This window comes from Monopterus albus, unplaced genomic scaffold (genome assembly GCF_001952655.1).
Source record: "Monopterus albus unplaced genomic scaffold, M_albus_1.0 scaffold51.1, whole genome shotgun sequence".
NCBI lineage: Eukaryota > Metazoa > Chordata > Actinopteri > Synbranchiformes > Synbranchidae > Monopterus > Monopterus albus.
Window position 1 is genome coordinate 4,560,216 of NW_018127931.1, and position 14,537 is coordinate 4,574,752.

Sequence of the window (14,537 nt, forward strand, 5' to 3'; positions counted from 1 at the left end):
TTGGCTTGAAGTTGGCCTCTAGGGTTGTTTTCCACATTCCCATTGAGTCCTTGATAAAGGCTCTTAGAGTCCTGTTGATGTTGTACAGTTCCAAGCATTCCAGGATCCATGTGTGAGGCATTGAGTCATAGGCTTTCTTGTAGTCAATCCAGGCAGTGCACAGGTTGGTATGCCTGGTCTTGCAGTCTTGAGTGACTACTTTATCAACCAGTAGCTGGAGCTTTGCTCCTCTGGTCTTATTACCAATTCCTTTCTGGGTGTTGCTCATGTACTGAGCCATGTGCCTGCTCATCTTAGCTGCTATGATGCCTGACAGGAGTTTCCATGTTGCGCAGAGGCAGGTTATTGGGCGGTAGTTGGATGGTACTGCTCCCTTCTGAGGGTCCTTCAGGATCAGGACTGTCCAGCCTTCGGTTAACCACTCAGGGTGAGTTCCATCCATTAGTAGCTGGTTCATTTGTCCCACCAGGTGCTCATGCAGTGAAGTTAGCTTCTTTAACCAGTAGGTATGGATCATGCCAGGGCCTGGTGCTGTCCAGCTCTTCGTACTTGAGACCCTCTCTTGAATGTCTGCTGTTGTGATGGTTATTGGGTCTTATTCAGGGAGGTTGCTGTGGTCTGCTCTCAGGTCCACCAGCCACTGGCCATTGTTGTTATGTGATGCCTCCTGTGGTGGTGATGATGATGATGATGATATCTCCCCCCTGACCTGGCATCCTGGCTCCCCCTTGTTGTAGCATTCGTGTTGTACTTCATCAATCTCTAGTTGTGATAGCAGGTGCTTCTTGCGGATGTTAGAGCACCGAGCTACTAGTTGTTTCGATGTTAGTCTAGATATAGGGTTACAAAGTATCCATAGGTCCCACATTCTCCGTATGTAACTCCTCTTGCTGGCGTTATTAGTATATTTATTTTTTGTTGAATGTTTCTTTTGTTCTTTCCCTTTAGTTTTGGCAGCTCTGGGTTGATGTGCATGCTTGGTCGTTTTTTACAGACATTCTTGTTTTTGAATATACTGATATTCTTTTTTTTTGTCATGGCTAGAGTGTGATACCGACTAAATTAATTCAGACAAACCATCCCAATTTAAAGGATCATTTAATATTACAATTATTCTGAATAGAGTAGTGTTTAAACACATAATCTTGTAGTTAGGGAACAGAGAACAGAGATCAGAGAACAGAGACTCTCCTCTTGCAATGGAATAGATAAAGCATAAGAAGATTGTCAGAGCACCAGTCAGTCAAGTCATTGGATGTCGGTCCCGAGTCGGTTCCCCTGTCAGCCCCAGTCAGTCATCGTTTCCCCCCCGGCCCTCCGAGGCCGGGCTTGTGGTACACTGTTCACGGTAGCATGGTCATCCTCTCTCTCTCTTCTGCTGGTCTAACCCAGCCTTTATCTGCTCATACTCACACAGCTCTGCACGGCCGGAGCCATGAAGACGCGGTCCCATGCCAGCTACCCACACACACCTTCTTCCTAGCATTGTCTAAACTGTCCAGTACGTATATCCATTCCCTATCAGAGGAGGAAGTCACTCAGGATGTTGACCCATAAGTTAATCAAGGGGGACACAGATATTCTTGCCTGCGCCAGAGACAGATCAAGCTTCCGCACACACTGAGCTCACCCTTACATAACTATTACAAATAATACTGTATCTATATGAACTACATACTGTTCTATTACATATCACTTCTGGAATCTGGTTTATTTCAAACCACTACATTTTTTATAATGATAAACTACAATCCAAGTCTCAGAATTAATTAATTTAGTGGTATTGCTGAGTAAACATTTTATACATGTATGCACATGGAAAGAAACTGCCTAACTTCATGCACTTCATGAATTATTTTAAACTTTACTTTGGTTCTTTATCAAAATGCTTTAAGTAAAAAAAACAAATTGCATCAAATCATGTCTCTCTTATTATTTTGAAATGTATGTGTTGTGTGTTACTTATCGTTTCTTTTTTATTTAATTCTTCCTATGCCATATAGTTTGTCCTGTGTTTTGTTGCTCTTTATATAGCTCTGACTTGTTTTTCTGTAAGATTCCCCTTACGTTTTTGTGTTTATATTTATGCTTTTCCTAGTATTTCCACTAAGTGTTGTTCTGGCGATAATGTTCCCTTAGTTGTACTGTACATATAATTTAATGCAATAAAACATTCTAAACACGTGCTTGCTGTATTGGGGTGTATGGCTGTATGGCTGTCGATACGTATGCATGATTTTTACATATACCAAAACTCTTCATTAGTATTTCTTATTTTAAAAATATTACAAACATACATAACATTAGGTGTTGAGATGCACATAACATTATTGTGGCAAACCTCTGAAGTAAAAGACAAGTAAGCCAAAACTTTCTGATCAGGCGAACGTTACAGCTGCCAATGTTTAGGTCCTGTGAGCTTATGAGGTAGTTGGGTTGCTGAAGTTAGTTTTTCAAGGCATTAAAGTTGTTATTTTAAATGCTTATACGGCACGAATTTGGATCAATGTAAATGACCAATGGTAAGTGAAAAGCCAGGTATACCTATTTTGTTATGCGACGCGGCGTTAATATACGCTATCTTTTAGGGAGACAGATTTGTGATTGCTAGCATAGTAGCTAACGTTATACAGAATGCTTTATTTTGGTTTTTCAGACTATGGACAATATGTATATGTTACCAGTGGTGTGGCCGTATGGGCTAATAGTATTTGCTCATATGTGTCGAATTGCCACTGTGTTTTAAATGAGGATTTTACAGTTTAAATTTTGAATAATGACTGTTTGATGTTGGCAAAATCGTAATAAATGCAAGTTCCCACCTATGATAAATTTAGCTTCTATAATTTACCCCAAAAGCCTTTCCTTTCAAATTTCAAGGTTGGTAGTACTCTCCTATGGAAGTCCATTTCTTCCATGGAAAAAAAAAATGTTGTTTTTCTTGGAGGTACTTTGCTCCGTGTTATTGTACTCCTTTACCACCTTTAATTAAATTGCCTTCTTCCTGCATTAACTTTTCTCTTCTTGGACATTTTGGGATTAATTGTTGGTATTTCTCATTTCCACTTGTTGGGAAATTGCTGGTTAAATGCTGAAGGCAAAACACTGATCTAGTGGTGAGATGCCAATATTTCCTGAAATCAATATGCATTGTGGGAGATGTAGTTTATGGTCAGTGTAAGTTTTCAATTAGTATAGATTTGTATTTTAAGACAGCCATACACATTTTAAGCTTTCGAGGGCCACATAAAATGATCTGGCCAGATTCGGCTTGCGGACCTTGAGTTTGACACATGCACCTTAGAGGATCTGGCAGGGCTGGGACTTCTTATAGAGGTGGTCCCCTCGGGCCTGGCATGTCCTACCAGAGGCTGCCTGGATGCTAGGTGCATCTCTCCATTTACTGTAAGCCTCGCCATTAATGCTGTAAGTTCTGTGATACCACGGTCCTCTGTGGGATTTCTCCAGCACAGTTGATGTGGATTAACTCACTAATTGTGTCTGGCCATGGTCTCTGTCACTTCTGTGATGAGAGGATCCTCATGAATAAGACAATATGTGGATGCATGTTAAGACCACTTGTTATTTTAACCTTAAAACTGCCCAAAAATAAGAACTTAAATAACACCTAAATTAATGCTAAAAAGTCTGCAATATTGCAATAAATTTAGAAACATTTTTTCTTTATAGTAATAATTACTTGTGTGTTAATTAATAAACCTGGTAAAAATAGTAATTTATACATGTTTCTCTTCCACTGGCGTCTTCTTTAATTTAGTTATATTTCTGATCACGTTCCTGTTTGTCAAGCAGCTACAGTACATGTACTATCCATCATTAGTTTTTTAGCAGACTAGAAATAACTGTACTGAAACCTTTTACAGCCATATAGAAGCTGTAAAACAGTGGTGAGAGATGATGGGTATGTTTGTGTGCTTTTCTGCTTGGATTAACACATTCATGTGCTCTGCATTAGATGTGTGCACTTCAGTCAACTTAAGTAAGCATTAAAAAAAATCTTTAAGCATTAAATTGTTTGTATTCACATTATAAGCAACATGAATTGGCTTTGATGAAAAAAAAAATCAGTTTGTACTCAAGTGAGTCATTGATTTCATCAACCTTCCTTGCGGTCACTTGGCTTCTGCAAGGTGTTGATGCTTGTTGAATGTATCTTTATTGAAGATGAATTAGTCGAATAATGGATAGTCTCTGTCTGCATTTGAAGGGTGTACATTATGAAATGAGGACCACACATGGAATGTGTCCCCTGTAGAACTCTACTGCTTGATTCTGGAATAATTTTGTTGAAAGTAATACTAATTGCATGTCTTTTATTATTAACATAAACTTGTATCTTCATACAACCTTCAAAGAAACTAATAGCTTGCCTTTATTGAACATAACTGAACAAGACTGCATCAAATCAACACTTTGTGCAAAAACTAGATGTTATAAAGTTATAAAACCAAACATTTTTCTCCTACAGTTTATTACTTTCATACATTTCTCTTTAGCATCTCATTATGTTGTTATGCTGATGACCCACAGTTGCACCTCCCAGTTAAGCTGACTGAATATGCAATAGTGCATATAATGGCTAATTTCAGACCAAATGTAATGTGTAAAACTGATGGAATGCACCTTTTAATATGTCATAATTATGACTACTTAAGTTTAACTTCTGTCTTAATTTAGAATATTTTTATTTTCTGTTGTGCCAAACTTGTCTTTTTTTAAACATGTACTGTTGTTTGCAATGCAAAGACAGATTGTATTAATATTCAACGCACATTGTTTTTCTTTTTCCTAAAACCTGTTTTTCAGCTGCCATGACTATAGTAATTGGATTTGAGGGCAGTGCCAATAAGATTGGAGTAGGAATCATCAGGAATGGTGAAGTGCTTTCCAACCCTAGGCGGACCTACATTACACCCCCAGGTCAAGGCAAGTTGGAGTTTATGCTGAAACAGTGATGCCACCTTTACTTCTCTGGTGATACATTATTGTATAACAATCCCATATATGAAGTTGAAAGATGTTATTTTACCCATCAGGGTTCATGCCGAGTGACACAGCCAGGCACCACCGTGCTGTCATACTAAGCATCCTGAAGGAAGCACTGGAGCAAGCAGGGCTGAAGCCTGCAGATATTGACTGTGTGGCATACACCAAAGGTAACATAATCTTCTAGTAAAGTAAGACTTCACTTGCCAGATGTGTGTGTGAATCAAAAGTATAATAAAGTTAAAATGTGTGCCCATATCATCACGTTACCTCAGATGTTCCCAGTATTTGCCTTAAGACATTACAGAGTCTGTGGGTGGAGGCAGAGCTGCCACTTCAACCTTTTTTTAAAGTTTCTTTATTTACTTAAGATACTGTAGTTAAACATCTATCCACACTTAAACGTGATATACTTTATATACATACAGTGGAATCATAAAGTAATTTGACCCCTTCACTTTTTGCACACTGTACGAATCAGAATCAGCTTTATTGGCCAGGTGTGTTGGACACACGAAGAATTTGACTATGGTACAGCAGCTCTCAACGTGTATGTACACGTCCTTATGTAGTCAAGTCAAGATTTTTATTTTCCATTTATGCATAAACAGACAGTCTAGGCATATAGGAATTCTTGTGCAGCTCTCCTTTGGAGTCAGGTAAGGAGTCAAAAGCCAGAAAGAACACTTAGTCTTAAAATAAAAAAAGTTACATAAAGGCGACAAAGCATTAAAACAGCAATACACAAAAATAGGGTAATAGTATTTTCCCAGTGAACTTCAAACATCGCACTTATTAATTCACATGGTGGAGTTGGATAGGTCATTATGCTTGATAGAGCAGTCGTCTCCCAACCGGAGGGTTGGAGGTTCGACATGTGGACTGCAGGCACAGAGATTTGAAGTGTCCTTGGGCAAGATACTGAACCCCCAAGTTGCCCCCGATGGTTAGAGCCATTGGTTGAGTTGGTGCCACAGATGGCTGCCTCGGTTCTGTACCAGAAACAAATTCCTTGTGTGTAACATACTTGGCAATAAAGGTGATTATCCTTGTCCTTGTTTTGTTCCTGTAGTTTGTGACTGCCTGGATTCCCTGTCACATTCTGTGTGTGTTGTTATTCATATAGTAGCTCTCTAGTTTTTGGAAGTATTTTCTCTTTGCGGTTCTGATGGACTTCTGTAGCTGGTACTGGGCTTTCCTGTACTTGCTTGGTCCCCTGACTTAAAAGCCTCTTGTTGCTTCCTGATTTTCTGTTTACTATCCCTATTAAACCAGCGTTTCTGGTTGGGGAAAACACACGCCGTTCTAACTGGTGCGCATATGGACGTGCACCAGCTGATGTAGGCACTCACAGTCTCTGCATATTCATGGATGTCATCTGTGGCCTCTTTGAAGATGCTCCAGTCTGTGGCCTCTGGACAGCCCTGCAGGCTGGCCTGTGCACAGTTGTTCCAGGTGTTTACAGTTCTCACTGAGAAGATTTCGGAGATAATCTTCCAGTCTGTGCACAAGGACTGTCTGATGAAAGTGGCCGTCTTGCCGCTTTCAGCAGTGCTGCGATCCTGTCTGAACACAGAGTAACCATCCAGAGTTATACCCTCATCGGGAGTATCTTTTCCCACCCATGTTTCACAAAAACACAGCAACGCCATCTTGAAAAGGCAGCATGTAAGGCAGCAATGGTCAAGTAAACAATATAAGGCTGCGAGAACAGAAAGGAAAGAAGTAATGCGTAAACAAGCAAAAGCAAATGTGCATTAGTAAAAAAGATAAAAATAAAGTGTGTGTGTGTGTGAGAAAACAAAGCTTCCGAAATATCATTCAGAGCATCATAGGACATAGGAAACCTTCCACTGACATCAGATTAATGACATTGTTTTAACATTCCTGAGTTTGTAACATTGGCTGAAGCAGGGTTTGTCTTTGCATATCTGATATACCTAAGGTAAGAATATTTTATCATAGTAAGGAGAACATGTGGTGGTTGAAGGTCACTCTGATTTTCAGTTGCCTCATAAGGATGATATTAATTGCATTTCAAACAAAGATAGAATGGCTTTTATCAGCCTATCATGACAAATCTTCTCTGTTTCTTGAATGTTCTTCTAGGTCCCGGTATGGGTGCCCCGTTGGTGACGGTGGCCATTGTGGCTCGTACAGTTGCACAGCTCTGGGGGAAGCCGCTCCTTGGTGTCAACCACTGTATTGGACACATTGAGATGGGCCGGCTCATCACCAAAGCCAACAACCCCACTGTGCTTTATGTTAGTGGTGGGAATACGCAGGTTGGTTTCTGTTTGTAGGCCTCGCTTCTGAACAAAAACTATTCTGTAGTCATTACACACAGTGAGTTACAGCTAGATTATTAGTTAATATCATTAGACATTTGTCCATTTCTTCTTGTGCAGGTTATTGCATACTCAGAGCGACGGTACAGGATATTTGGGGAGACCATTGACATTGCAGTTGGCAACTGTTTGGACAGGTTTGCCAGAGTTATTAAGGTGTGTGTCATTATGGTCTTCATTACAGCAGTTGTTTGCCTTTCACTGTATCTGAGAGATGTGTGTTAATATTTATGTGGAATGGTTTCTCCAGATTTCCAATGACCCAAGTCCAGGCTACAACATAGAGCAGATGGCCAAGAAGTGAGTGAGTGGCACATTTGCAAATACAGTTACACGTGATCTTCAACTGTTGGCCACCAGGCGTTGTACTTTGGTACGGCTTAACTTTGTTTCTTGTCTTTGCTATTAGAGGGAGTCATTACGTGGAGCTGCCATATACAGTCAAAGGAATGGATGTCTCATTTTCTGGGATTTTATCTTACCTTGAGGTAAGTGGTTTACAGTGTTAAAAAATGTAGCTTTGCAAACTATCAATTACTTCACATTGGAAGAAATCAAACTACAGCAAAACTAATCTAGAGAAAAATGTAGTTTGGTAAACTAAAATTACTTAGAAAAAGTAGTTCAAACTACTTTGTAAAAAAAAAAAAAAGATCAAACTGACAATGTATATGGGATACAAAACTATAAGATTAAAAGAAAACATGCCAACAAAACAGTGCCACTCAGTCGAGTTAAGACAAAGTGTGTGTATATATACTGTATGTTTAATGCCACAATTTTTTTTATACACGATTAAAGCATGCACATTCTGTGATTGACACTTAGACCGCCCTGTAGTTTGGGAAATCAGGAAGTGATGCAGTAGCAGAAATTATAAAGAAAAGGGTCTTTTGAATGGCAAGTTCAACTTCAAAGCCTTGTCAGATGGTTTTCTTGACAGGACCAAAGTTATTTGCATTTACTGTAGATATGAATTGAGTTACCACTGGAGTACGCCGAGTCTAAAATACCACTTGCTGGCCAAGCACACGGCTGATGCAGAGAGCCCCCCCCTTTCATCAAAGGCAGACTACACTGGATAGTTTGCAATGGAGACATCTGGACAACTCTACAAGCAACAGTCTTTCAACAGTGATAGCAAGATGGGTAGCTACAGCTTGCAGGCAAATTAACATTGTGAAGGATGAGGGTCTCCTGAAATAATTCGCATTGCATCCAAAGACTGCACGTATGAATTGTCTTCAAGAGCCACCACTGTAACCAAACTGTATGAAGACAGCAAGGCTAAAGTGGAGGAGGTGCTGGGACAGACCAACACAGCTGTGCTCACCAGTGCTCGGGGGCGGCTGTGGCTAAGGAGGTAGAGTGGGTCGTTTCCTAACAGTTCCATTCCTGGCTTGTCCAGTCAACATGTCGAAGTGTCCTTGAGCAAGACACTGAACCCCCAGTTGCTCCCGGTGATAACACCGGCGTGTGAATGTGTGTGTGTTTGGGAGTGCAAATGGGTTAATGGCCAAGTAGTGTGAAAGTGCTTTGTGTGCTGTAAAGCATAGAAATGATCTTTTCTGCAGTCCTGACTGTCCGCTGAAGTCTGTACTTGTCCTGTTTGGTTGCTGAGCCAAACCAGCAACCAAACAGTATATCAAACTGTATATCATATTATTGTATTGTAATTACTGATGCATTATTGTGTACATCACATTTCATGTTGTGTTTGGTAAAGGGGGAGCTAGTTTTTAACTAGCTTATGTGTATTTAATTTGAATTACTGCTGGGTAGCTTGTGAATTTTCCACCACAGATCAATGAAGTTTTATAATTCTACTGTAGTTTTTGTATTAATCTGGTTATGAAAGGTAATTAATAACTAAAGTTATAAAATGTAGTGGAGTAAAAGTATGAAGAAAATGAAAATACTCAAAGGACAGATGGCTCAAAATTGTGTTTAAGTACAGTACCTGAGTAAATGTACTTTTAGTTGCTTTCCACCACTGCTTAGGACAGAGAAGAAATGATTAATTTGTAATTACTTGTGAGTTAACTATGGACAATAATACAATTAATCACAATTAAATATTGATTATTAGCACTTATATATGAATGACAGCAGTCTCTCCAAATTCTCATCCAAAAGATTTAGGGTTAGGGAAGCAATAGTATAATAAAATATCAATAACCCAAAATAATTTGTAGTTGCAGACTGCAACTACAAATTATTTTATATAACTACTGCAACTTGCAGTAGTTAACTACACAAAAAAATGGCGACAATGTAATTTAACAACTTCAGTCATTACACAACTCTGAATGTGGTTGAACTACCAGCAAATGGCTGCAAGATACTCCCCAACACTGGTGGTTTGTCAGTGGGGCTATTTATCTACAGTGCAGTGGTGCTAGAAGATTTGTGAACCCTTTGAAATGGTGTCTGTCTTGTGCTTGACTGGATTCTCTTTATCTGGTTTAAGGACTTAGATGAGGATCTGGTCATGTTTTAGGTCACCTGTAGAAATATAGAACATTTTGAAGGGTTCACAAACTTTGTTGCACCACTGTAAGTGGTATCATCTAATGAATGACTGATCCTTTATCATGTTTTGACATAATGTGGATGCTAATGAAGAAAATCCTGATGCTTGGACTCGAATATACAGTAGTGATCCACTTTTTGTTTATTTTATAAATTAAAAACAAATATATTTATATTGTGCATGCATTACTGTCAGTTTTTAATTTAGTTTTTTAATGTTCATATATTGATTCATATGTAATATACAGTGCCTTGCGAAAGTATTCGGCCCCCTTGAACTTTGCGACCTTTTGCCACATTTCAGGCTTCAAACATAAAGATATAAAACTGTAATTTTTTGGGAAGAATCAACAACAAGTGGGACACAATCATGAAGTGGAACGAAATTTATTGGATATTTCAAACGTTTTTAACAAATAAAAAACTGAAAAATTGGGCGTGCAAAATTATTCAACCCCCTTAAGTTAATACGTTGTAGCGCCACCTTTTGCTGCGATTACAGCTGTAAATCGCTTGGGGTATGTCTCTATCAGTTTTGCACATCGAGAGACTGAAATTTTTGCCCATGCCTCCTTGCAAAACAGCTCGAGCTCAGTGAGGTTGGATGGAGAGCATTTGTGAACAGCAGTTTTCAGTTCTTTCCACAGATTCTCGATTGGATTCAGGTCTGGACTTTGACTTGGCCATTCTAACACCTGGATATGTTTATTTGTGAACCATTCCATTGTAGATTTTGCTTTATGTTTTGGATCATTGTCTTGTTGGAAGACAAATCTCCGTCCCAGTCTCAGGTCTTTTGCAGACTCCATCAGGTTTCCTTCCAGAATGGTCCTGTATTTGGCTCCATCCATCTTCCCATCAATTTGAACCATCTTCCCTGTCCCCAAACATGTGGAAGAAGGTGCTCTGGTCAGATGAAACCAACATCGAACTTTTTGGCAACAATGCAAAACGTTATGTTTGGCGTAAAAGCAACACAGCTCATCACCCTGAACACACCATCCCCATTGTCAAACATGGTGGTGGCAGCATCCTGGTTTGGGCCTGCTTTTCTTCAGCAGGGACAGGGAAGATGGTTAAACTTGATGGGAAGATGGATGGAGCCAAATACAGGACCATTCTGGAAGGAAACCTGATGGAGTCTGCAAAAGACCTGAGACTGGGGCGGAGATTTGTCTTCCAACAAGACAATGATCCAAAACATAAAGCAAAATCTACAATGGAATGGTTCCCAAATAAACATATCCAGGTGTTAGAATGGCCAAGTCAAAGTCCAGACCTGAATCCACTCGAGAATCTGTGGAAAGAACTGAAAACTGCTGTTCACAAATGCTCTCCATCCAACCTCACTGAGCTCGAGCTGTTTTGCAAGGAGGCATGGGCAAAAATTTCAGTCTCTCGATGTGCAAAACTGATAGAGACATACCCCAAGTGACTTACAGCTGTAATCGCAGCAAAAGGTGGCGCTACAAAGTATTAACTTAAGGGGGCTGAATAATTTTGCACGCCCAATTTTTCAGTTTTTTATTTGTTAAAAAAGTTTGAAATATCCAATAAATTTCGTTCCACTTCATGATTGTGTCCCACTTGTTGTTGATTCTTCACAACAAATTACAGTTTTATATCTTTATGTTTGAAGCCTGAAATGTGGCAAAAGGTCGCAAAGTTCAAGGGGGCCGAATACTTTCGCAAGGCACTGTATATGAACCTCCATGAAAGGTGTTGTATAAAGTTTTGATCTTTTTTTTTCCCCTTCCATAGGATGCTGCTGACAAGTTGCTGAGCTCGGGTCAATGTACAGCAGAGGACCTATGTTTCTCCCTGCAGGTCAGCACCCAGTTAGTGTGCTAATGTAGTGCTACCATCCATGCAGAATCTGAGTGGCTCAGTACATCAAATGATTTTTAATTTAGACATTACTACCGAGCACTAATGCCTCTTTTCCTGCAGGAGACGGTATTCTCAATGCTAGTTGAGATCACAGAGAGGGCCATGGCTCACTGTGGCTCTCAGGAGGTCCTCATTGTTGGGGGTGTTGGCTGTAAGTACATCAGAAATGGATGCTTGAAGGAAAAATCCTATCTAAAATATTGGGTTGGTTCCTTTGAAAGAAAGGAACAAGCTTGCTCATGTTCTTTTAAGACCAGAAAAATTACTTCCCACAAGAACACAAATGTTGTCACTTCTGAACCTGACAGTCACCAAGCTGCTGTTAGCAGATTTGAGATGTTGGATACACAACACAAGATTTACGTATCTCATCTTTGTAACTAGAAAAAGCTAAGAATGTCCATGCAGTGTGAGTGTTCATATATTTTCTAAATAAAAAGAAAAGATACTGATCCATCAAAAACCCTCACATTGATTCATTCACCAGAAGATTTGATCTGTGTTTCTATGATTTTGAAGCTGGCCTTTAACGAGCATGACCTGTTGTTTTGTCTGCAGGTAACCTGCGTTTGCAGGAGATGATGGGGGTGATGTGTAAGGAGAGAGGAGCCAAGCTGTTTGCCACAGATGAACGGTAAGCCAGGCTGTCCACACTTGGCACATTAACTTTCATTTCCACTGAAATCACACCAAAGTTAGCTTCAGATTCACTTCCATGAACAGTAGACTGGAGGCCCCTGGACTGCAACTTTAACCACTCCCATACAATAGAACTGTAGTGTGTTGGCACTTAATGGTCAGGTGTTACACATCCCCCTTTTGAAGCAACGGGAACTTCAGAATAAGTCTAGAATTTTAAAAGTCTATGAAGAAACAATCTGTGTAGAAGTATGTTCACAAAACCAAACCTTTGCATTTTTAATATCTACTACAAACCATATATACTTTTAACCATTTTAAATCCATACATGTTTCAGAATTTGTTCTTCTCCCAGGTTGGTAATGATGCTATTCATTTAAGTGTTGTAATTAGGGTTGTAACAGACTAAGAATTTTGTCATATACTGTTTGTGTGTGTGTGTATTATATAGCCTAGACTGTCAGAAAATCAACTGGCATGAATTTCAGTAATGATTTTGACCACATTAATATTGGTATTTAAATGCAAAAGTGGAACACATTTCTGAGCTTTTAAAACCAAGAAAAGACAGCTGCATATGATGTAATAGTTGGATTGCAACCTGCTTAAATGGACAACATACTGTATGTCGGGTTGCCATATGGATTTGTTGGAATAATGAAACAGGCAGAGCACTTGTATTTCTGTTGAAACTATGCTCTTATAGGCATTTATTTCTTCTGAGACATTGTTATAGCCTAGTTTACCAACAAGTTAAGCTTCTCCCAGCAGTTGACCACAGCGCATATTGTTGCTGTGTTTGATGCATGCCAGCTTGCACTGCAAGTGATTCCTCTTGTTTAGAATTCCTCATTGAAATGTTTTCCCCAAGCACTTTTGTTAGCTTCCTAGTCACGTTCAGATGGAGCACAGAAACAGTTGGTAAACGACTGTGTTGCACTTTAACAGAGACAGGCAAACAACAAACCAGACTTGCATAACATTAGGCTATGCAAAACCAGCCACATCATTGCAGCAGTCTTTTCTCTTGTAAAAGTAGACCATGATGTTTGAAAACACTTTTAATAAAATATAAATGTCACCTTTTATGTGGCTTGTCCTAGTGGGTTTTGCTGTGCTTTTCTCCTTATTCTGCAATTTGTTAAATAGATCCAACCTTAATGTACATCCATGTATCATATAGTGTCATTGTTGAAGTGGGTATCCCCCCCCCGACCACAGGGGGAAGTATTGAGCAAACTGCTGCTTGGCACACCAAAATGAGGAGAAAATGACAAACTACTGGACTGGAGCTGCCTTCTATTGTAATGCATGCTGGACTAGAAGTCTGCTGACTGATGGCTCCTGCGACTATTGACTCAATTATTCAACTATTAGGGGACAGCCCTAGCAGTAATGCTGCAAGGAATTGGAAATAAATCTGTACAAATGTACAATTTCTAAACTTTGCCTATAATAAAAGCAGTGTTTATTGTGATGAACACATGCCCTCACTGCTGAGTTCCTAAAATAATTTGGGACTGCAGTCTGCCAGGAACATTGTATTCCAGGTTCAGTCCAAATCAACACACTGTTCACTTTGTGCCACAGATTCTGCATAGACAACGGAGCAATGATTGCTCAAGCTGGCTGGGAGATGTTTAGGTCTGGTCAGGTGACAGCACTGGAAGACTCATGGATTACACAAAGGTAAGTGTCTTGTTACATTTGACTGCTCTCCTGTCTAAATTAATGGTGATTTAATGATCTAGTATACTGGTCCACAAAACTGGCTCCACTAGCAGTATAAATTTAACTATTAACCTTAATCTAGGGTATGTACTGTGGTCTAGGATCTGTTTCTACTATATGCGCAAGAGTTTATAGTCTTTCTGCATCAAGTTATACCAGAATGTTTGTACTGACTGGCATGAAAAAGGTGATGGTGAAATTTATTGCATGAGGTTACGAGCACCTCCATGATGTCAGACTACCATGCAGCACTGTCACTCTTGGTTATGTTAACATTTCTTCTGTTGTAGGTACAGAACAGATGAAGTGGAGGTGACATGGAGAGACTGACTGATGAATGTTGCTAAATACGTTGTTGCAGCAGGTCTGTTACAACTGTAATACTACGG

At 39.6% G+C, this 14,537-nt stretch overlaps 1 protein-coding gene across 1 annotated transcript; it reads left to right on the forward strand.

Annotated features, from left to right (window-relative positions):
• Positions 1–2,374: 2,374 nt before the first annotated feature.
• osgep (O-sialoglycoprotein endopeptidase) lies at positions 2,375–14,531 on the forward strand. Its single transcript, XM_020601248.1, has 12 exons — positions 2,375–2,522; positions 4,828–4,947; positions 5,058–5,177; positions 7,117–7,292; positions 7,416–7,511; positions 7,606–7,655; positions 7,765–7,843; positions 11,649–11,714; positions 11,838–11,928; positions 12,336–12,411; positions 14,008–14,106; positions 14,439–14,531. The coding sequence occupies exons 1-12, from the start codon at positions 2,513–2,515 to the stop codon at positions 14,476–14,478; spliced, it is 1,023 nt and encodes a 340-aa protein (XP_020456904.1). The 5' UTR covers positions 2,375–2,512; the 3' UTR covers positions 14,479–14,531.
• The last annotated feature ends 6 nt before the right edge of the window (positions 14,532–14,537 follow it).